Source organism: Cucurbita pepo, chromosome 2 (genome assembly GCF_057944985.1).
Source record: "Cucurbita pepo subsp. pepo isolate OVF chromosome 2, ASM5794498v1, whole genome shotgun sequence".
Lineage (NCBI taxonomy): Eukaryota > Viridiplantae > Streptophyta > Magnoliopsida > Cucurbitales > Cucurbitaceae > Cucurbita > Cucurbita pepo.
In genome coordinates, this window is record NC_141799.1 from 3,071,984 (window position 1) to 3,093,047 (window position 21,064).

At 37.3% G+C, this 21,064-nt stretch overlaps 1 protein-coding gene, 1 long non-coding RNA gene and 12 other non-coding genes across 16 annotated transcripts; 1 reads left to right on the forward strand and 13 right to left on the reverse strand.

The window, feature by feature from the left end:
• Positions 1-621: 621 nt before the first annotated feature.
• LOC111788616 (uncharacterized) lies at positions 622-3,241 on the forward strand. Of its 3 annotated transcripts, XR_015419764.1 has the most exons (5): positions 622-1,158; positions 1,449-1,586; positions 2,081-2,163; positions 2,435-2,532; positions 2,809-3,241. It is a non-coding gene; the product is annotated as an uncharacterized LOC111788616 (long non-coding RNA). The 3 variants fall into 3 exon arrangements; XR_015419763.1 differs by lacking the exon at positions 2,809-3,241 and having other exon boundaries at positions 2,435-2,802; XR_015419765.1 differs by lacking the exon at positions 2,809-3,241 and having other exon boundaries at positions 2,458-2,802.
• Positions 3,242-3,631: 390 nt separating this feature from the next.
• TRNAI-GAU (transfer RNA isoleucine (anticodon GAU)) lies at positions 3,632-3,703 on the reverse strand. Its single transcript has one exon. It is a non-coding gene; the product is annotated as a tRNA-Ile (tRNA).
• Positions 3,704-8,892: 5,189 nt separating this feature from the next.
• TRNAN-GUU (transfer RNA asparagine (anticodon GUU)) lies at positions 8,893-8,966 on the reverse strand. Its single transcript has one exon. It is a non-coding gene; the product is annotated as a tRNA-Asn (tRNA).
• Positions 8,967-10,834: 1,868 nt separating this feature from the next.
• Positions 10,835-10,908, reverse strand: TRNAN-GUU (transfer RNA asparagine (anticodon GUU)). Its single transcript has one exon. It is a non-coding gene; the product is annotated as a tRNA-Asn (tRNA).
• Positions 10,909-11,115: 207 nt separating this feature from the next.
• TRNAN-GUU (transfer RNA asparagine (anticodon GUU)) lies at positions 11,116-11,189 on the reverse strand. The gene has a single exon. It is a non-coding gene; the product is annotated as a tRNA-Asn (tRNA).
• Positions 11,190-11,396: 207 nt separating this feature from the next.
• On the reverse strand, positions 11,397-11,470 carry TRNAN-GUU (transfer RNA asparagine (anticodon GUU)). The gene has a single exon. It is a non-coding gene; the product is annotated as a tRNA-Asn (tRNA).
• Positions 11,471-11,677: 207 nt separating this feature from the next.
• On the reverse strand, positions 11,678-11,751 carry TRNAN-GUU (transfer RNA asparagine (anticodon GUU)). The gene has a single exon. It is a non-coding gene; the product is annotated as a tRNA-Asn (tRNA).
• A 207-nt stretch (positions 11,752-11,958) lies between these two features.
• On the reverse strand, positions 11,959-12,032 carry TRNAN-GUU (transfer RNA asparagine (anticodon GUU)). The gene has a single exon. It is a non-coding gene; the product is annotated as a tRNA-Asn (tRNA).
• Positions 12,033-12,239: 207 nt separating this feature from the next.
• TRNAN-GUU (transfer RNA asparagine (anticodon GUU)) lies at positions 12,240-12,313 on the reverse strand. Its single transcript has one exon. It is a non-coding gene; the product is annotated as a tRNA-Asn (tRNA).
• Positions 12,314-12,520: 207 nt separating this feature from the next.
• Positions 12,521-12,594, reverse strand: TRNAN-GUU (transfer RNA asparagine (anticodon GUU)). Its single transcript has one exon. It is a non-coding gene; the product is annotated as a tRNA-Asn (tRNA).
• A 207-nt stretch (positions 12,595-12,801) lies between these two features.
• TRNAN-GUU (transfer RNA asparagine (anticodon GUU)) lies at positions 12,802-12,875 on the reverse strand. Its single transcript has one exon. It is a non-coding gene; the product is annotated as a tRNA-Asn (tRNA).
• A 207-nt stretch (positions 12,876-13,082) lies between these two features.
• On the reverse strand, positions 13,083-13,156 carry TRNAN-GUU (transfer RNA asparagine (anticodon GUU)). The gene has a single exon. It is a non-coding gene; the product is annotated as a tRNA-Asn (tRNA).
• Positions 13,157-13,363: 207 nt separating this feature from the next.
• Positions 13,364-13,437, reverse strand: TRNAN-GUU (transfer RNA asparagine (anticodon GUU)). The gene has a single exon. It is a non-coding gene; the product is annotated as a tRNA-Asn (tRNA).
• A 1,493-nt stretch (positions 13,438-14,930) lies between these two features.
• On the reverse strand, positions 14,931-20,288 carry LOC111788611 (uncharacterized). Its single transcript, XM_023669006.2, has 3 exons — positions 19,889-20,288; positions 18,042-18,796; positions 14,931-15,941 (listed from the first exon to the last, which is right to left on the reverse strand). The coding sequence occupies exons 1-3, from the start codon at positions 20,174-20,176 to the stop codon at positions 15,401-15,403; spliced, it is 1,584 nt and encodes a 527-aa protein (XP_023524774.2). The 5' UTR covers positions 20,177-20,288; the 3' UTR covers positions 14,931-15,400.
• Between the last annotated feature and the right edge of the window lie 776 nt (positions 20,289-21,064).

Sequence of the window (21,064 nt, forward strand, 5' to 3'; positions counted from 1 at the left end):
AACGGCTAACGGGTTAGGAGAGCGAGCTCTAAAATTTTGAAAATCACTCCACATAAAATTACTTTTATTTAAGCCTTTTTTAAACTATGGTTATGGTTGAGGATTACTTTTATTTAAATATGGTTTTGATTCATTTATATATCACTCTATCACGTTAATTGTACTAGAAGTGTTGTGATGTCTCACATTGGTCTGGAGAACAAAAGACCCTTTATAAGGGTGTGGAAACCTTCCCCATAGACGCGTTTTAAAGCATTGAGGGGAAGCCCAAAAGGAAAAGCCCAAAGAGGACAATATTTGCTAGCGGTGGGTCTGGGTCGTTACAAATGGTATCAGACCCGGACACCGGACGATATGTCAGCCTTCTCGTTGTTCCCCGAAGAGGGGTAGACACGAGGCGGTGTGCGAGCGAGGACGCTGGCCCTAAAAGGAGTGGATTGTGATGTCACACGTTGGTTGAAGTGTGGAAACCATATCTAGCATATGCTTGAATTATGTTTTTTTTTTTTTTTTTTTTTGTGTAAAGTTTTAAATTATTAATTTTTGGAAAAATATATATAATATATTATGTTATTTAGAATAACGATAGGTTGTTGAAAAACAAAATTTTGGCGCGAAGTTTAACAACATTAAAGAGAATTTATTTATAAACGAAAAATTATAGTGTGAAAAGAAAAATTAATATAATTTTCTGGTAGTACTAAAAATGATTTTCATGCCATTTCAACTCCAATCATTGCAACTTTAAGCTTGATGCTTCAATGGCGGCAATCGATGCCAAGCACATGTTCGCCTTCGTGCCATTTTCCTTCTCGATTCTGTTTCTTCAGACGCTACTTATTCAAGTTCAATTCAACCCTATCCCTTCGTCTCTACACTCTCGCTTCAACGATTCCAGCTTCTTCGGCTGCTTCTATGAAAGCTAGGATCGAGCCATCGGTTTGTATTCTCTGTTCCCTTGCTTCCTCAATCAATGAAGTTGTAGGATTGAATCTGTCGTTGGTAACTCCTCTGCTTGGTGTTTAAGAGAATCGCAAAGAACGGAGGGGATGAATCCTGCAGAATAAATGCTAAATGAAATGGCCAATGGTGTGTATTGCACCGTTATATATGTTTTTGAGTGATTCAACCATGTCAAGTCCAAACTTCTTTCGGAAGGTATGGCCCGGAGTTACAAAACCTTATTAGGAAACTCTTCTAGGTTTGAGATCGTTGTTTTCTGGTAGTGACACAGAAGATATAGTTTAAAATTGTTCTATGTTTATTTGATTAACTCTTTATTGATTCCTGATGGATATTGAGATGTTAAGAATACATTGATAAGATTAAATTTCTCTTGTGACAATCAAGTGTACGTTAGAAACTGTACTGTACCTAGGTTTGTTTTTCTTCTTTATTATATTGCGTCTTCGTAATTGATGTATCTTTACTTAAATGCTTTGATACAGGGAGTCCATTGGTGGACATCAATTGGAATGTGGCACATGTGTACATAGTCTTTCACTGGCAGTCACTCATTTTGACTTGACGATAGGCAGGGGAACTAACAAGAGCGAATCCACGCCTGCTGTCACGGAGATTTTTAGGTATTTCAATTTTCTCATCAGTTATTTATTATGAACAGAGGCTTATTAGCATGCTACTTAGATCTTACTTTCAAATGCAAAAGACTTGATTGTGACAAGAGAAATTACTTCTGGTACGGATTCCACGTGATAGATCTTTGTGCTTTACATTCGAAGGAGTTCTTGTTTAAAACTAGAAACTTCGTATGTACACGAGGGACATCATTGCTACAATAAAATTGACCGCAAATCCAATATACACAAGAACATATGGATGTACCTACCAGAGCCTTATAGAGATCTGGGATATTTTCAGAATTATTTTAACTTTTCTATGTTGGAATTAGAATTATACTGGCCTAGCTAGCTTTAGTAGTATTAAGTAAAGTGAAATTATTGGCGTTTTTTTTTTTTTTTTTTTTTTTTTTTTTTTTTTTTTTTTTTGATACCTCTCCCTTGCAGCCTCCCTCCTCTTTGTTTCTCATCTCATATTTATTAGCTTTTCACTGTATCAGGACTAGATTGGTGCCTTTTCTTTATGAGAGGGGCTGGCGTAGAGGTTTGTCAGTATTGCTTGGTTTTCCTGGCCGAAAAGGAGGTGATGCCAGTTCTTATATCTCTCTTCAATATGGAACTTTTTGTTTAATGTCAGCAGATAAGTATAGGCTCGATATTAGAAACTGGATCAGTCGATTAATACCAATGCAAAGTCCGAGAGATGTCCTAGTGCTTTGTCTTAGAATGTTTTATTACATGTAGGGGGAGGGAATTCAAATTTACACCCTACGAAGGAAGGCCCTAGTGTTGAAATTTTTTATTCAATATGTGGTTATGTTGCCAATGCTAAGCACATGATGTTTTCATTGGAGTTTGAGTTGATAAAAGATTTCAGGCACCAGTCTTAGGTGGAAACGTAATTGATGCAAGTTGTGAAAGTGGAATGTTTTCAGGAATCGTGCTGCCAAGAGTGAGTTATTTTCCTCTATTGTTGCTTTGGGCTACTCGGAGAACATGTTATATGAATCATTAAACAAGAGAAAAACTTCCCTCAGAGAAAAAGTATTTTCTTTGTTCTATCTTTAATGATTAGTAGCACAATTACTATAGTTAAAGGATCTTTGTGTAGTATATTTATATTGTTGTTTGAGATTTTTATCTGAATGTTTTTTTTTCTTTTCTTTTCTTTCTAACGAGCTTTGTTCTTATTAGAGCTAATATTTGCTCGGACTTCCATTTGCTTCAGGTTCTCTATTGATGATGCACTCCATACCGCACAAGCTGCAGTCTGTCGATGGTTTTTGGCTTTTTACTAGGGTATGTATGGACTTCTGCACTGAGTTACTCTTGTTGGTGCTAAATGTATTTCAGCACTTAATTGTGTTATCTAAACATAGGGGTTTCTTTCATGTCATTGAGTTAGTTATTACATGGTTTCATTTTTGAAACTAGAAAGAGGGGAAGGAGGGGATGGGATGGGATGAAACCTCCGACATTGGGGTTGGTTTCATTTTTGTGTTATTGAGAAGAAGATAAGAGGGTATGCTAGGAGGGGTTGAAACCTCCGACCTTGTGGTTAACAGCCACACGCTATAACCCGCTATAACCCGCTATAACCAACTGAGCTATTCCAGCCTATTTCTGGTGCTTAATGTATTTCAGCACTTAACTTTGTGTTATCTCAAGTTGTGAAGGCACTTTAAACCGAAGTTTATTCCAGTGATGGATAGTTTAAGACGGTTTTCTTTCCTGTCATTTTTAGGCACATTCAATAAGTTATTCCATGGTTTACAAAATGTTAAAAGGGCTCGCGTTAGAAGAGGGGTTGAACCTCCAACCTTGTGGTTAACAGCCACACGCTCTAACCAACTGAGCTATTCCAGCCTCTTTTTGGTGCCTAATGAATTTCAGCACTTAACTTTGTGTTATCTCAAGTTGTGATTCATGTCATTTTTAGGCGCTTTCAATGAGTTATTACATGGTTTCATTTTGTTCATTTTGTTGACATTAAAAAAAGGGCAATATGCGACCTTGGGGTTAATAGCCTCTTATTTCAGCACTTAACTTCGTGTTAAGGAGGGGTTGAACCTCCGACCTCGTGGTTATTAGCCACACGCTCTAACCAACTGAGCTATTCCAACCTCTTTTTGGTGCTTAATGTATTCCATTTTTTTTTTTGTGCTTAATGTATTCCGGCACTTAACTTTGTGTTATCTCACGTTGTGATTCATATCATTTTTAGACACTTTAAACCAAAGTTATATTCCAGGTGATGGATAGTTTATCATTTTTATTTTTAGGCACTTTAAACCGAAGTTATATTCCAGGTGATGGATATTTTAGGACGGTTTTCTTTCCTGAAGTTATATTCCAGGTGATGGATAGTTTAGAATTGTTTTTTTTCCTGTCATTTTTAGGCACTTTTAGGCATTCCTGTCACTTTTAGGCACTTTAAAACGAAGTTATATGCTAGATGATGGATAGTTTAGGACTGTTTTCTTTCCTGTCATTTTTATGTCATTCTTAGGCACTTTAAAACGAAGTTATATGCCAGATGATGGATAGTTTAGGACTGTTTTCTTTCCTGTCATTTTTATGCACTTTTAGGCATTCCTGTCATTTTTAGGCACTTTAAACCGAAGTTATATTCTAGGTGATGGATAGTTGATCATTTTTAGGCACTTTAAACCGAAGTTATATTCCTAGCTCATTTACTTACTACCTTACATAATGAATTTTTCCTTACTACCTTACTTAATGAATTCTAGCCCTTTTTCTGACGGATCAAATGAGGGGTATTCTATGCCTGTGTTTTTTGGGTAATTCTGATAAGAGGAATTTCTTCTTTCCCTTTAAACCGAAGTTATATTCCAGGTGATGGATAGTTTAGGACTGTTTTCTTTCGTGTCATTTTTAGGCACTTTAAACCGAAGTTATATTCCACGTGTTTAGGCACTTTAAACCGAAGTTATATTCCAGGTGATGGGTAGTTTAGGACTGTTTTCTTTCGTGTCATTTTACCGAAGTTATATTCCTAGCTCATTTCCTTACTACCTTACTTAATGAATTTTTCCTTACTACCTTACTTAATGAATTCTACCCCTTTTTCTGACTGATCAAATGAGGGGTATTCTATATTCCACGTGTTTAGGCACTTTAAACCGAAGTGTTATATGCCAGGTGATGGATGGTTTAAGACTGTTTTCTTTCCTGTCATTTTTAGGCACTTTTAGGCATTCCTGTCCTTTTTGGGCACTTTAAACCGAAGTTATATTCCAAGTGATGGATAGTTTATCATTTTTAGGCACTTTAAACCGAAGTTATATTCCTAGCTCATTTCCTTACTACCTTACTTAATGAATTTTTCCTTACTACCTTACTTAATGAACTCTAGCCCTTTTTTTGACCGATCAAATGAGGGGTATTCTATGTTCCACGTGTTTAGGCACTTTAAACCGAAGTTATATTCCAGGTGATGGATAGTTTAGGACTGTTTTCTTTCGTGTCATTTTACCGAAGTTATATTCCTAGCTCATTTCCTTACTACCTTACTTCATGAATTTTTCCTTACTACCTTACTTAATGAATTCTAGCCCTTTTTCGGACTGATCAAATGAGGGGTATTCTATGCCTGTGTTTTTTTGGGTAATTTTGATAAGAGGAATGAAATTTCTTCTTTCCCTTTAAACCGAAGTTATATTCCATGTGTTTAGGCACTTTAAATCGAAGTTATATTCTTTCGTGTCATTTTTAGGCACTTTAAACCGAAGTTATATTCTTTCGTGTCATTTTTAGGCACTTTAAACCGAAGTTATATTCCACGTGATGGATAGTTTTCTTTCGTGTCATTTTTAGGCACTTTAAACCGAAGTTATATTCTTTCGTGTCATTTTTAGGCACTTTAAACCGAAGTTATATTCCACGTGTTTAGGCACTTTAAACCGAAGTTATATTCCACGTGTTTAGGCACTTTAAACCGAAGTTATATTCCACGTGTTTAGGCACTTTAAACCGAAGTTATATTCCACGTGATGGATAGTTTTCTTTCGTGTCATTTTTAGGCACTTTAAACCGAAGTTATATTCTTTCGTGTCATTTTTAGGCACTTTAAACCGAAGTTATATTCCATTCCAGGTGCTGGATAGTTTAGGACTGTTTTCTTTAGTGTCATTTTTAGGCACTTTAAACCGAAGTTATATTCCATTCCAGGTGATGGATAGTTTAGGATTTTAGGCACTTTAAACCGAAGTTATATTCCACGTGTTTAGGCACTTTAAACCGAAGTTATATTCCACGTGTTTAGGCACTTTAAACCGAAGTTATATTCCGCGTGTTTAGGCACTTTAAACCGAAGTTATATTCCACGTGTTTAGGCACTTTAAACCGAAGTTATATTCCACGTGTTTAGGCACTTTAAACCGAAGTTATATTCCGCGTGTTTAGGCACTTTAAACCGAAGTTATATTCCACGTGTTTAGGCACTTTAAACCGAAGTTATATTCCAGGTGATGGATAGTTTAGGACTGTTTTCTTTCGTGTCATTTTTAGGCACTTTAAAAGGCACTTTAAACCGAAGTTCCACGTGTTTAGGCACTTTAAACCGAAGTTATATTCCACGTGTTTAGGCACTTTAAACCGAAGTTATATTCTTTCGTGTCATTTTTAGGCACTTTAAACCGAAGTTATATTCCACGTGTTTAGGCACTTTAAACCGAAGTTATATTCCACGTGTTTAGGCACTTTAAACCGAAGTTATATTCCACGTGTTTAGGCACTTTAAACCGAAGTTATATTCCACGTGTTTAGGCACTTTAAACCGAAGTTACATTCCACGTGATGGATAGTTTTCTTTCGTGTCATTTTTAGACACTTTAAACCGAAGTTATATTCCATTCCCAGGTGATGGATAGTTTAGGACCGTTTTCTTTAGTGTCATTTTTAGGCACTTTAAACCGAAGTTATATTCCATTCCAGGTGATGGATAGTTTAGGATTTTAGGCACTTTAAACCGAAGTTATATTCCATTCCAGGTGATGGATAGTTTAGGATTTTAGGCACTTTAAACCGAAGTTATATTCCACGTGTTTAGGCACTTTAAACCGAAGTTATATTCCAAATGTTTAGGCACTTTAAACCGAAGTTATATTCCACGTGTTTAGGCACTTTAAACCGAAGTTATATTCCACGTGTTTACGCACTTTAAACCGAAGTTATATTCCACGTGTTTAGGCACTTTAAACCGAAGTTATATTCCACGTGATGGATAGTTTAGGACTGTTTTCTTTCGTGTCATTTTTAGGCACTTTAAACCGAAGTTATATTCCACGTGATGGATAGTTTAGGACTGTTTTCTTTCGTGTCATTTTTAGGCACTTTAAACCGATGTTCCACGTGTTTAGGCACTTTAAAGGGAAGTTATATTCCACGTGTTTAGGCACTTTAAACCGAAGTTATATTCCACGTGTTTAGGCACTTTAAACCGAAGTTATATTCCAGGTGATGGATAGTTTAGGACGGTTTTCTTTCGTGTCATTTTTAGGCACTTTAAAAGGCACTTTAAACCGAAGTTCCACGTGGTTAGGCGCTTTAAACTGAAGTGACTGTTTTCTTTCGTGTCATTTTTAGGCACTTTAAAAGGCACTTTAAACGGAAGTTCCACGTGTTTAGGCACTTTAAACTGAAGTTATATTCCAGGACTGTTTTCTTTCGTGTCATTTTTAGGCACTTTAAAAGGCACTTTAAACCTAAGTTCCACGTGTTTAGGCACTTTATACTGAAGTTATATTCTAGATGATGGATAATTAGGCACTTTAAACCGAAGTTCCACGTGTTTAGGCACTTTAAACTGAAGTTATATTCCAGGGCTGTTTTCTTTCGTGTCATTTTTGGGCACTTTAAAAGGAAGTTCCGCGTAGGCGTTGAAGTTCCACGTGTTTAGGCACTTTAAACTGAAGTTATATTCCAGACTGTTTTCTTTCGTGTCATTTTTAGGCACTTTAAATTCCAGGTGATGGATAGTTAGGCACTTTAAACAACTTTAAACCGAAGTTCCACGTGTTTAGGCACTTTAAACTGAAGTTATATTCTAGGACTGTTTTCTTTCGTGTCATTTTTGGGCACTTTAAAAGGAAGTTCCGTGTAGGCGTTGAAGTTACGTGTTTAGGCACTTTAAACTGAAGTTATATTCCAGACTGTTTTCTTTCGTGTCATTTTTAGGCACTTTAAATTCCAGGTGATGGATAGTTAGGCACTTTAAACAACTTTAAACCGAAGTTCCACGTGTTTAGGCACTTTAAACTGAAGTTATATTCCAGGACTGTTTTCTTTCGTGTCATTTTTAGGCACTTTAAACTGAAGTTATATTCCAGGGCTGTTTTCTTTCGTGTCATTTTTAGGCACTTTAAACTGAAGTTATATTCCAGGGCTGTTTTCTTTCGTGTCATTTTTGGGCACTTTAAAAGGAAGTTCTGCGTAGGCGTTGAAGTTCCACGTGTTTAGGCACTTTAAACTGAAGTTATATTCCAGACTGTTTTCTTTCGTGTCATTTTTAGGCACTTTAAATTCCAGGTGATGGATAGTTAGGCACTTTAAACAACTTTAAACCGAAGTTCCACGTGTTTAGGCACTTTAAACTGAAGTTATATTCCAGGACTGTTTTCTTTTGTGTCATTTTTAGGCACTTTAAAATGAAGTTAGCACTTTAAACTGAAGTTATATTCCAGGACGGACTGTTTTCTTTTGTGTCATTTTTAGGCACTTTAAAATGAAGTTAGCACTTTAAACTGAAGTTATATTCCAGGACTGTTTTCTTTTGTGTCATTTTTAGGCACTTTAAAATGAAGTTATATTCCAGGACTGTTTTCTTTTGTGTCATTTGTTTTCTTTTGTGTCATTTTTAGGCACTTTAAAATGAAGTTATATTCCAGGACTGTTTTCTTTTGTGTCATTTTTAGGCACTTTAAAATGAAGTTATATTCCAGGACTGTTTTCTTTTGTGTCATTTTTAGGCACTTTAAAATGAAGTTATATTCCAGGTGATGGATAGTTTAGGACGGTTTTCTTAAACCGAAGTTCCACGTGTTTGTGTCTTTTTAGGCACTTTAAACCGAAGTTATATTCCAACCTTGCCACACACTGGTGATGGATAGTTTAGGACGGTTTTCTTAAACCGAAGTTCCACGTGTTTGTGTCTTTTTAGGCACTTTAAACCGAAGTTATATTCCAACCTTGCCACACACTGGTGATGGATAGTTTAGGACTGTTTTCTTTCATGTCATTTTTAGGCATATTCAATAGGTTATTTCATGGTTTACAAAATGTTAAAAGGGCTCGCTAGAAGGAGGGGTTGAACCTCCGACCTTGTGGTTAACAGCCACACGCTCTAACCAACTGAGCTATTCCAGCCTCTTTTTGGTGCTTAATGAATTTCAGCACTTAACTTTGTGTTATCTCAAGTTGTGATTCATGTCATTTTTAGGTGCTTTCAACGAGTTATTACATGATTTCATTTTGTTCATTTTGTATGCAAAATGAGATAGAATTTGATGACATTAAAAGGCAATCTAGAAGGAGGGGATGAACCTGCAACATTGGGGTTAATAGCCTCTTATTGGTGCTAAATGTATTTCAGCACTTAACTTTGTGTTATCGGGTTGTGATTCATGTCATCTTTAGGCACTTTCATTTTGTAAACAAAATGAGAAGAAGATAAGAGGGCACGCTAGAAGGAGGGGTTAAACCTCCGACCTTGTGGTTAACAGCCACACACGCTCTAACCAACTAAGCTATTCCAACCTCACACGCTCTAACCAACTAAGCTATTCCAACCTCTTTTTGGTGTTTAATGTATTCCAGCACTTAACTTTGTGTTATCTCGTTGTGATTCATATCATTTTTAGGCACTTTAAACTGAAGTTATATATCATCTTTAAACCGAAGTTATATATCATTTTTAGGCACTTTAAACCGAAGTTATATTCCAGGTGATGGATAGTTTAGGACTGTTTTCTTTCCTGTCATTTTTAGGGCACTTTTAAGGAGTTATTCCATGGTTTACAAAATGTTAAGAAGGGTTGCTAGACGACAAAATGTTAAGAAGGGTCGCTAGACGACAAAATGTTAAGAAGGGTCGCTAGACGACAAAATGTTAAGAAGGGTCGCTAGACGGAGGGGTTGAACTGAGTTATTCCATGGTTTACAAAATGTTAAGAGGGGTCCTTAGGAGGGGTTGAACCTTCGACCTTGTAGTTAAGGGCCACACGCTCTAACCAACTGAGCTATTCTAACTTGTTTTTGGCGCTTAATGTATTTCAGAACTTAACTTTGTGTTATCTCAAGTTGTGATTCATGTCATTTTTAGGCACTTTAAACCAAAGTTATATTCCAGGTGATGGATAGAAGGAGAGGTTGAACCTCCAAGAATCTCCAACCTTGTGGTTAACAGTCACACACTTTAACCTCGGGTTGATGAGCTATTCTAGCCTCTTGTTGATGTTAAATGTATTATGTACAAGTTGCAATTCATTTTTAGACACTTTCATTTTGTAAACAAAATGAGAAGAAAATAAGAGGGCACGCTAGGAGGGGTTGAACCTCCGACCTTTGGTTAAGGTCCACACGCTCTAAACAACTAAGCTATATTCCAGCCTCTTTTAGGTGCTTAATGTATTTCAGCACTTAACTTTGTGTTATCTCAAGTTGTGATTCATGTCATTTTTAGGCACTTTAAATCGAAGTTATTCCTTTTAGGCACTTTCAATGAGTTATTCATGGTTTACAAAATGAAAAACAATTTGATGACAATTAGGAGGGCTCGCTAGGAGGGGTAAATGAAAATCAATTTGATGACAATTAAGAGGGCTCGCTAGGAGGGGTTGTGAACTTCCGACCAACTAGCTGAGCTATTCCAGCCTCTTTTTGGTGCTTAATATAAGTCAGCACTTAACTTTGTGTTATTAGTTGTGATTCATGTCAACTTTGTGTTACCTCAAGTTGTTGTGATTCATGTCATTTTTCGGCACTTTAAACTGTTTTCTTTCATGTTATTTTCGGACACTTTCAATGAGGTATTCCATGGTTTACAAAATGAAAAACAATTTGACACCAAGTACAAGGGCTCACTAGAAGGAGGGGTTGAATCAAGCTATTCCAGCCTCTTTTTGGTACTTAATGTATTTCAGCACTTAACTTTGTGTTATCTCAAGTTGTGATTCATGTCATTTTTAGGCACTTTCAATGAATGAAAAAAAAAATTGACACCAAGTACAAGGGCACGCTAAAAGGAGGGGTTGAACCTCCAACCTTGTGGTTAACAGCCACACGCTCTAACCAACTGAGCTATTCCAGCCTGTTTTTGGTACTTAATGTATTTCAGCACTTAACTTTGTGTTATCTCAAGTTGTGATTCATGTCATTTTTAGGCACTTTAAACCGTAGTTATTCCAGGTGATGGATAGTTTAGGACTGTTTTCTTTCATGTCATTTTCGGACACTTTCAATGAGTTATTCCATAGTTTACAAAATGAAAATCAATTTGACACCAAGTATGAGGGCACGCTAGAAGGAGGGGTTGAACCTCCGACCTTGTGGTTAACAGCCACACGCTCTAACCAACTGAGCTATTCCAGCCTCTTTTTGGTGCTTAATGTATTTCAGCACTTAACTTTGTGTTATCTCAAGTTGTGATTCATGTCATTTTTAGGCACTTTAAACCGTAGTTATTCTAGGTGATGGATAGTTTAGGACTGTTTTCTTTCATGTCATTTTCGGACACTTTCAATGAGTTATTCCATAGTTTACAAAATGAAAATCAATTTGACACCAAGTATGAGGGCACGCTAGAAGGAGGGGTTGAACCTCCGACCTTGTGGTTAACAGCCACACGCTCTAACCAACTGAGCTATTCCAGCCTGTTTTTGGTACTTAATGTATTTCAGCACTTAACTTTGTGTTATCTCAAGTTGTGATTCATGTCATTTTTAGGCACTTTAAACCGTAGTTATTCCAGGTGATGGATAGTTTAGGACTGTTTTCTTTCATGTCATTTTCGGACACTTTCAATGAGTTATTCCATAGTTTACAAAATGAAAATCAATTTGACACCAAGTATGAGGGCACGCTAGAAGGAGGGGTTGAACCTCCGACCTTGTGGTTAACAGCCACACACTCTAACCAACTGAGCTATTCCAGCCTCTTTTTGGTACTTAATGTATTTCAGCACTTAACTTTGTGTTATCTCAAGTTGTGATTCATGTCATTTTTAGGCACTTTAAACCGTAGTTATTCCAGGTAATGGATAGTTTAGGACTGTTTTCTTTCATGTCATTTTCGGACACTTTCAATGAGTTATTCCATAGTTTACAAAATGAAAATCAATTTGACACCAAGTATGAGGGCACGCTAGAAGGAGGGGTTGAACCTCCGACCTTGTGGTTAACAGCCACACGCTCTAACCAACTGAGCTATTCCAGCCTCTTTTTGGTACTTAATGTATTTCAGCACTTAACTTTGTGTTATCTCAAGTTGTGATTCATGTCATTTTTAGGCACTTTAAACTGTAGTTATTCCAGGTGATGGATAGTTTAGGACTGTTTTCTTTCATGTCATTTTCGGACACTTTCAATGAGTTATTCCATAGTTTACAAAATGAAAATCAATTTGACACCAAGTATGAGGGCACGCTAGAAGGAGGGGTTGAACCTCCGACCTTGTGGTTAACAGCCACACACTCTAACCAACTGAGCTATTCCAGCCTCTTTTTGGTACTTAATGTATTTCAGCACTTAACTTTGTGTTATCTCAAGTTGTGATTCATGTCATTTTTAGGCACTTTAAACCGTAGTTATTCCAGGTAATGGATAGTTTAGGACTGTTTTCTTTCATGTCATTTTCGGACACTTTCAATGAGTTATTCCATAGTTTACAAAATGAAAATCAATTTGACACCAAGTATGAGGGCACGCTAGAAGGAGGGGTTGAACCTCCGACCTTGTGGTTAACAGCCACACGCTCTAACCAACTGAGCTATTCCAGCCTCTTTTTGGTACTTAATGTATTTCAGCACTTAACTTTGTGTTATCTCAAGTTGTGATTCATGTCATTTTTAGGCACTTTAAACTGTAGTTATTCCAGGTGATGGATAGTTTAGGACTGTTTTCTTTCATGTCATTTTCGGACACTTTCAATGAGTTATTCCATAGTTTACAAAATGAAAATCAATTTGACACCAAGTATGAGGGCACGCTAGAAGGAGGGGTTGAACCTCCGACCTTGTGGTTAACAGCCACACGCTCTAACCAACTGAGCTATTCCAGCCTCTTTTTGGTGCTTAATGTATTTCAGCACTTAACTTTGTGTTATCTCAAGTTGTGATTCATGTCATTTTTAGGCACTTTAAACCGTAGTTATTCCAGGTGATGGATAGTTTAGGACTGTTTTCTTTCATGTCATTTTCGGACACTTTCAATGAGTTATTCCATAGTTTACAAAATGAAAATCAATTTGACACCAAGTATGAGGGCACGCTAGAAGGAGGGGTTGAACCTCCGACCTTGTGGTTAACAGCCACACACTCTAACCAACTGAGCTATTCCAGCCTCTTTTTGGTACTTAATGTATTTCAGCACTTAACTTTGTGTTATCTCAAGTTGTGATTCATGTCATTTTTAGGCACTTTAAACCGTAGTTATTCCAGGTAATGGATAGTTTAGGACTGTTTTCTTTCATGTCATTTTCGGACACTTTCAATGAGTTATTCCATAGTTTACAAAATGAAAATCAATTTGACACCAAGTATGAGGGCACGCTAGAAGGAGGGGTTGAACCTCTGACCTTGTGGTTAACAGCCACACGCTCTAACCAACTGAGCTATTCCAGCCTCTTTTTGGTACTTAATGTATTTCAGCACTTAACTTTGTGTTATCTCAAGTTGTGATTCATGTCATTTTTAGGCACTTTAAACTGTAGTTATTCCAGGTGATGGATAGTTTAGGACTGTTTTCTTTCATGTCATTTTCGGACACTTTCAATGAGTTATTCCATTGTTTACAAAATGAAAAACAATTTGATGACAATTAAGAGGGCTCGCTAAAAAGAGGGGTTGAACCTCCGACCTTGTGGTTAAGGTCCACACGCTCTAACGAACTGAGCTATTCCAACCTCTTTCTGAAAGGTCCACACAATTTGATGACATTAAGAAGGCACGCTAGAAGGAGGGGCTTTGTGTTATCTCTATTCCAAGTGATGGACAGCTTAGGACGAAGGAGGGGCTTTGTGTTATCTCTATTCCAGGTGATGGACAACTTATGACGGTTCTCTTTCATGTCATTTTTAGGCACTTTCAATTTTGATGACATTGAGGACAACGCTAGTAGGAGGGGTTGAACCTCCAACCTTGTGGTTAAGGGTCACACACTCTAATTAACTGAACTAGCTTTTGGCTGGTGCTAAATGTATTTTAACCTTTGTATTTTCTCTATTTGACTATGTTATGAAACATTGAAGCATATAGATATATGATTATGCTATGAAATAGTACCACTTGCTTTCTTTGAAAACAAAATAATAAACAAATTGATAATATTGATAAAAAAAAAAAAATTAGCAAAAAAATATTTAGCAAACGTCAAAAGGAGAGTTTGAACATCTGACCAACTGAACTATTCCAGTTTTTTCTTTAATTTTATCCAAGAAATTTTAAAATCTAAAATAAAAAAAATTCATCCAAATTCTGATTTCAAGTATGAAATTGTGCGCGTGTGATTATTTATGGTGAACGATCTTTCAAAACAAGTTTCTTTCTTTCTTTTTTTACTTATTTATTATTATGGCCATCTTCACAAATTTCTAAAAAAGATCAATGGAAGGGTTAGGCATAGCAGATTTTGACCCAATTTTTTGGTCTACCGTCCTAACATTATCTAGCTAGGCTATTTTGATGCTATCATGTTGTCAAAATCATCATTCTTTAATACATTAACATTTAAGAAACTATATAGATACAAATCAAAATTCTATAAACTAAATATGTGGCTTTAACCTTACCTAAATTCATGCATACGAGTCATAGAAATAAGCACACAAATTTATAACTTTAAAACGAAAATAAATCTCTATAATAAACAGAAATTAACATTCGTACACGTGTGTGGTGGGGACAAAAATCAAAATCAAAATCAAAATCAAAATCAAAACAAGTATTTAAAGGAAGGGAGAGAGGAAAATGGCTCTTTACCTGTAACTCCTGGGAAGAATTCCTCTCAGCACCGTCCCCATAACAGTCCCAGTCAAGTCCTCTTGTAGATCAAGAAGTGGCTCATCTGGTTTTGTAAAGAACCTGTGCATATTCTGAAACAAGAACAGACCTGCAAATTTTTACTCCATAAAGTAGGGATCAGAAACCCCTTCATTTTTTGGTTAAAAGAAGAGATTGTTAAGTCTAAGCACGCTGTAAAATTAATAATTTAGTAATACATAACAAATTATAGACTCCTTGCCAACCAAATAAGAAGAGTATGTGCTACGCCAATGCGAGGAACCGAGTTTGATTTAACTGTACACATTGGGTTGAACGCAAGCTTGTGAATACAGCAGAGGCCTATATGACAATCTACAAACTCTGCAGAAGGAAGGCGTACCCCATGTTCCTAAAGATCATCCTTAAGATAAACTGATGTATATCTACTCATTATAATTCTTAAAAGAATATTTCATCTTCTGTTTTGAATTTCTGAGAATTCCAAATCAAAACTATAATGCTTCCTGACTATCAAAGATCGAAACCAATACGTGGAATGGAGTTGCTTTTAAGCTACACCAACAGAGTACATCCTCTTGGCAGGCTATGGTTTCACAAACGTCGAAAATGTCAACTGGCGATAAAGGGCTGTCTTTTCGTCGTCGTCGTCGTCATCAAAATCTAGATCGTCCTCTTCTTCATAATCCATCATATCTATGACTGTTCTATCTCTAGCATATAGCTTGTCTGATTCTTCTAACTGAACTTGAGAGTATCCCGGACCTGAAGGTGGCCTTTCAGATTGTATTTGCTGCATCTCTGATTCAATTAAAACTTCCATACGTGCTCGTTCTCTATCTCTTGGATAGGTGCAGTACAGAAAAGTGTAGATAAAACAACAAAGAGCCAATGGAATTCCTATTGCTGTGTATAATGCCCAGGCTAATGACGCTGCATTCCCCCTATCTGTGGCAATCTCTTCAGATTCACTAGATCCCTTCTGGACAGGCTTATAACCATAGACATGCTGAGCAAGAATTCCAACAACAGGAGGGGCAAATGATGACAAAATAGACTCAAAAGATCGATCTAAAGCATAGACGCTAGTTCGAGATTTCTCAGGAACTATCTCTGCAAAAATGGGACTGAAAAAAAAAAAAATTATAATTTATAGTTAATAAAGTATCTCTGCTCCTTTCGTACATGAATCATGACTAACTACAAGTCAACAAATTCTATTGTTAAACATGCTATGCTTGATGTGCTTTTTCTAGATATTTTTCAAAAGTAACCAATATTCTATTATGGCTACTTGAGAATGTTTGCTTAATCTACCACACCTAAATGGTGTGTGAAAGTTCTCTATTTACAAGGATATGAAAATAGTAATAAAGGAAAAGATACATATGGTAAGAAAGGCAATATAAATATTTGCCTTATAATAAAATATCAAATATTATATATGGTAAACTATAATTTAGTACTAAATATCCTTAACACCCCCCGGCAAGCTGAGTGTCACAACCTAACTATGAAGAGAGTAGGTTGCGGCCCTCACGTTGCAACAAGAGAAGCGGCGACCTTCAAGTGGCGTCCATCCGGCCACGCGAGGGCCTAGACGAGTGTCATGATACGACCGAGGAGAACAGTGCATCATCTAACATACCACATGAAGTGGGCATTGAAGACAAGTTGAGACAAGAAGGGCAAAGATAGGCTTGTTGAAGGACCGAGTAGGGTCCCAGGCCTTAACCTCGAAAGTCGAGGTTTCAGAGAGAATTTGGGAATGCGGTTCGGGAATTAAGTCCGTCCATATGAAATATGAATGCTCGCCAAGCTTGGTGTCAATCGGATACCGGATGGACAATGCACGACACCGTATGACCGTTCACCAAAATCATGTCTATGCCTGAAAGATTGAAAATGACTCAAAATATACTATAAGGGTACCATCGTGTTAGCTCTCCACCACCCCTGGGCCCTGTGGCCTAAGTGAGCTACCCTGTGGCACATACGTGTGTCAAAATGTGGGCGAGCGTGCCGAGACGAGTGTCTCGGACGACTTCCTTTGAAATGGGTCTTTCAAGGACAGTACCGAGCGACACGGGTATGTCAGTATTGCGCCCCAGCCCGCGTGTTGGAGGTTGCTACATACACCCGCTATCCAGCACGGTATCTGTAAATGACACGGCATGGGCACGATAGGGCCAATGCCTCGATAGAACCCGGATGGATGGATGTTCAAAAAGTCTCGATGAGATGAGCAACACGCGGGCCCATTCTCGATGGCATGATTGAACGAGTTGTGATGGCCGACGACATCCCGAGACTCGGGATGGCGTCAAGACATATGGACCATGTCGATGGGGATCGAAATGATAAGATGGAATGCGATGTTGATTGGGAAGAAAATGAGAGAGGCTATGTGGCTAAGGGGAAACCGATTGTGTTGGAGAAGGTGAGGTTGTATGTACAAAGTATGGCGAAGGGTGATTTCGAGGTCAAAAGGGTGGCGCCGAAGAGTAATCAATCGGCTCCGCTTGTGGCAGCCATGGTGACTGCCCCTGCGGCGTCAAAGCCAGCAGTGGTGGTGGAGAAGAACTGTAGAACATTCAGAAGCCATTAAAAAGAAAGGATCGGGGTTGTTAAACCGAAAAGGCTCTGATACTATGAGAATGTTTGCTTAATCCACCACACCTAAATGGTGTGTGAAAGTTCTCTATTTATAATCAAATAAATTACAAGGATATGGAAATAGTAATAAATGGAAAGATACCTATGGTAAGAAAGGCAAATATATCTCTATCAAATCTTTACGAAATATCTTCCAAATATATCTCTACCAGATCAAGGCATCAGGCTCCATATCACAACAATCTCCCACTTGGAGACTGATCTCATTGCCTTATAATAAATATCAAATATGATAGATATGGTAAACTATAATTTAGTACTAAATATCCTTAACACTAATGAGTGTTATTACCGTTTAGGTTGTGTTCGTTATCTCACAACGCATTGGTCCTTCCAGATCCTAGGCAAGACCAGACAGCTTAAGTGCCAAACTTACCAAAGAGGTTTATTTTTAGCTTTGGTGAAAGCCTATTATTCGAAGGAAGCATTACTTATCAATCAATTTTCACAAGGAAAACTAGATATTAGCCTTTTGATTACTATGTGAATGCCCCACCAGAGCACTACTCTTCCTCATAGACTGATATAGATGAAGGCAAATATGCACTTACTTATTTGTAGCTGGTGCATTCCAAGAAATGAAAAACCCCACAATGATCAAGACTAGTCCATGGACAACTGCTGTAGATGGGCCGTCAGGCAAGAGGAGCAGAAGAACTGCAGCTAGAGGAATGCCTGATGCTGAGCTAATCTGTGCCAGAATAATCCTCCCAGAATTTGGGAAACGTGTGGAGAGGATATCTCCCATTTTACCTCCAAACAAGCCTCCAAGCGAGTTTCCAATCACAAACATGCCCATTAGAAAAGCCGTCGTCTCGTGGGAGAAGCCCTTGAGCTCCAACCACATTGTTGCAAATGACAAGGCTGACCAAGGAAATGAACCTGTGATACCCTGCGCTACTATGATCTGGAAGGATGGAATCTTTATAACTGACTTGGATTCCCGTACCAAGTCCTTCACTTCAGACCAAAAGGAATTACTGGGTGGAGAATGATTACCAGTTTTAATGCCGTCGTCTGAAAAATGTGGATCATGTGCAAAGAAACGGACTAGTATGCCAACAACAACACTGATTAGTCCAACAATATGAAATGCAATTTTCCAACCGGCGATTCCCATAAATGTTCTTGGAGCTAATACTATTGAACACAACCCGCCAATAATGGAGCCTAGGTTGCCTGTTGTTTGAAGCCATCCAAAAGCCACACCACGGTTATTGTCATCTGTTGAATCTGCAACAAGGGACTGGATGGCAGGTGCAACTAATGCAAGGCCTATCCCATTCAATGCTCTTGAAACAGCGACCTGTTGGGTGAAATCTGAATGACTTATAATCAGCTAATATTTAATTCCAGCATAGATAAATCTGCCACAAATTAATATATTCACCGCTAAAAACTTCTTCTAAGAAATCAACTTGCTCAAGTTCTGTAGACTTGACACAATTTCTAAACACCAAATTTACTGTCTACAAGTCTGTGCAGGTTTTACCTCTTCCAACAAATCATACAAATTTTTATGCTCTTAAAGTATATTAATCTTACATATAAAAGGCCCCTATGCTGAGCCTTTCGCATTAATTTCTTAATTTCCCAAAGACAGTAAACTTCGGAATACTCAAGCTTCTAACAGGACATGTGTGTGTAAGAAATCGGTAAAGAGTGAACAAGTCCACGAATCACAAACTTTGAGGGATAAAGTAGTTAATGACTATATATATATATATATATATATATATATAGATAGATATGTGTGTGTGTGTATATATCCAGGCTCTGGTTCTTCATGATCTTACATTATCCCTTACCATATGCTTTCAAGCAATTGCCGTCGTATTTTCATGATGAACGCATGATGCAATTTACTGAGAAAATAATACTTCCAGCAAGAATTGAGCAAAGATCACGCCTCACTTTAAACTGTCAAGGCTACACAAATATGTTCATGGATTCAACCAGGAAAAAAAAGCAGAAGTATGCCAGTTTCAAATCTACATATGAAGTCTACTTAATAATTTTTCACAGATTTTCTACAGTAAATGGACGAGGTATAGCATTAATTGATATGCCTAATTCCTTTTACTCATTCCAGAACTGTTTAATGGTTACTTACCGTTCGAACTTTCCCATTTTGATGACTACATTCGATATTATATCCGAATATGGAAGAAAAACAACTTCTATATCAATCGATTCATTCAATAGCCCTACATTTTCATTCGTCATTATACGCACACGATTAAAAATAATAATATCGAACAACGAAGACACAATCAAGCGAAGAGGAGGAAAGAAAATTAGCGAAACCAAAACAACGACGAGGAATGTAGCATTATCTAGGATTACGAAACGATGAAATAAGAAACAGTTCAGGAGTTAAACGTGGAATTGGATGAACCTGAAGGAAAGTAGAGGAAAATGCGACAAGAAACGTAGCGGCAGCCCAGAGGAAAGCGCCGAGAGCAATCACATGAGCTCGGTTATGGCGCACGGCCAAGTACGCAGCCAAGGGATAACAAGAAGCCTGCACAATCGATCTGAAGAGAGTCAAGGAGCCGAGACCAGTCGGATCGGTGTGCAAGGCGGCACCGACCTCTTTGTAGACACCAGGTAACAGAGATTCATCGGCCCTCTCCATCACTCCAGCGAGGTTCACGAGAATCAGAGTCACCGTCTCCGGCTTCATCTTGATCCGTCGCCGCCTTGACTTGTCTTAATTTCCCAGTGCCGCCCGCGTATTTAGGCTCCAAGTTGACACTCCCTTTTATATGCCAATCGGATCCCCTTCTAGAATTGCAGGTTGCAGTCAGAATCTCCTTTTTAATATTCTTTTTCTCTCTCAAAATAACTCTATACGTTTGTTTATTCTTAAATTCGATTATTTTAATAAATTGTAATGATCGATGTATGTCCGAACAACTTTTAAACCATTTTCTTAAAAATAATCATAAATAAATAAACTTTATTTTAAAACTTACTTATCAATATCAACAGGGGTGTACCCGACAACCCGACCCAAACTATAAAGGTTGGGTTGGATTAGTATTTCGGATAGGATAGTGTTGGCTTCATTTTTCTGAACCCAAATTAAATCGATTCGGTTTTGGGTTCGTAAGACTGTTTAATTTCTTTTATATATATATATATATATATATATATATATATATATATATATATATATATATATGTTTTTTTATTATTTTGTTTAATTTCTTTATTATGTTATTTTAATTTTTTTTTAATATTAATGAGTTAGAATCTTCGCTTCTTGTTTTTTATTAAATTTGTTTTTTTTTTAAATAATTATAGATTGATGGGTGTTTATTTGTGAACTTATAATATATTTTATCTAAGATTATATCCCAATAATTATAAATTATGGATTAATAAAACTTAAAAAAATTGACAATCCAACTCGAACAGAGGGTTGAGTTGGGTTGGGTTGTGAAAAGTGGGTTGGATTGGGTTACCAATCCAATTAACCCAAACTTTTGGGTTGGGTCAAAAAAATCCTTTTAACCCAACCCATTCCGGACCATGTACACCCCCTATGCATAAATAATGCTTGGGCCGG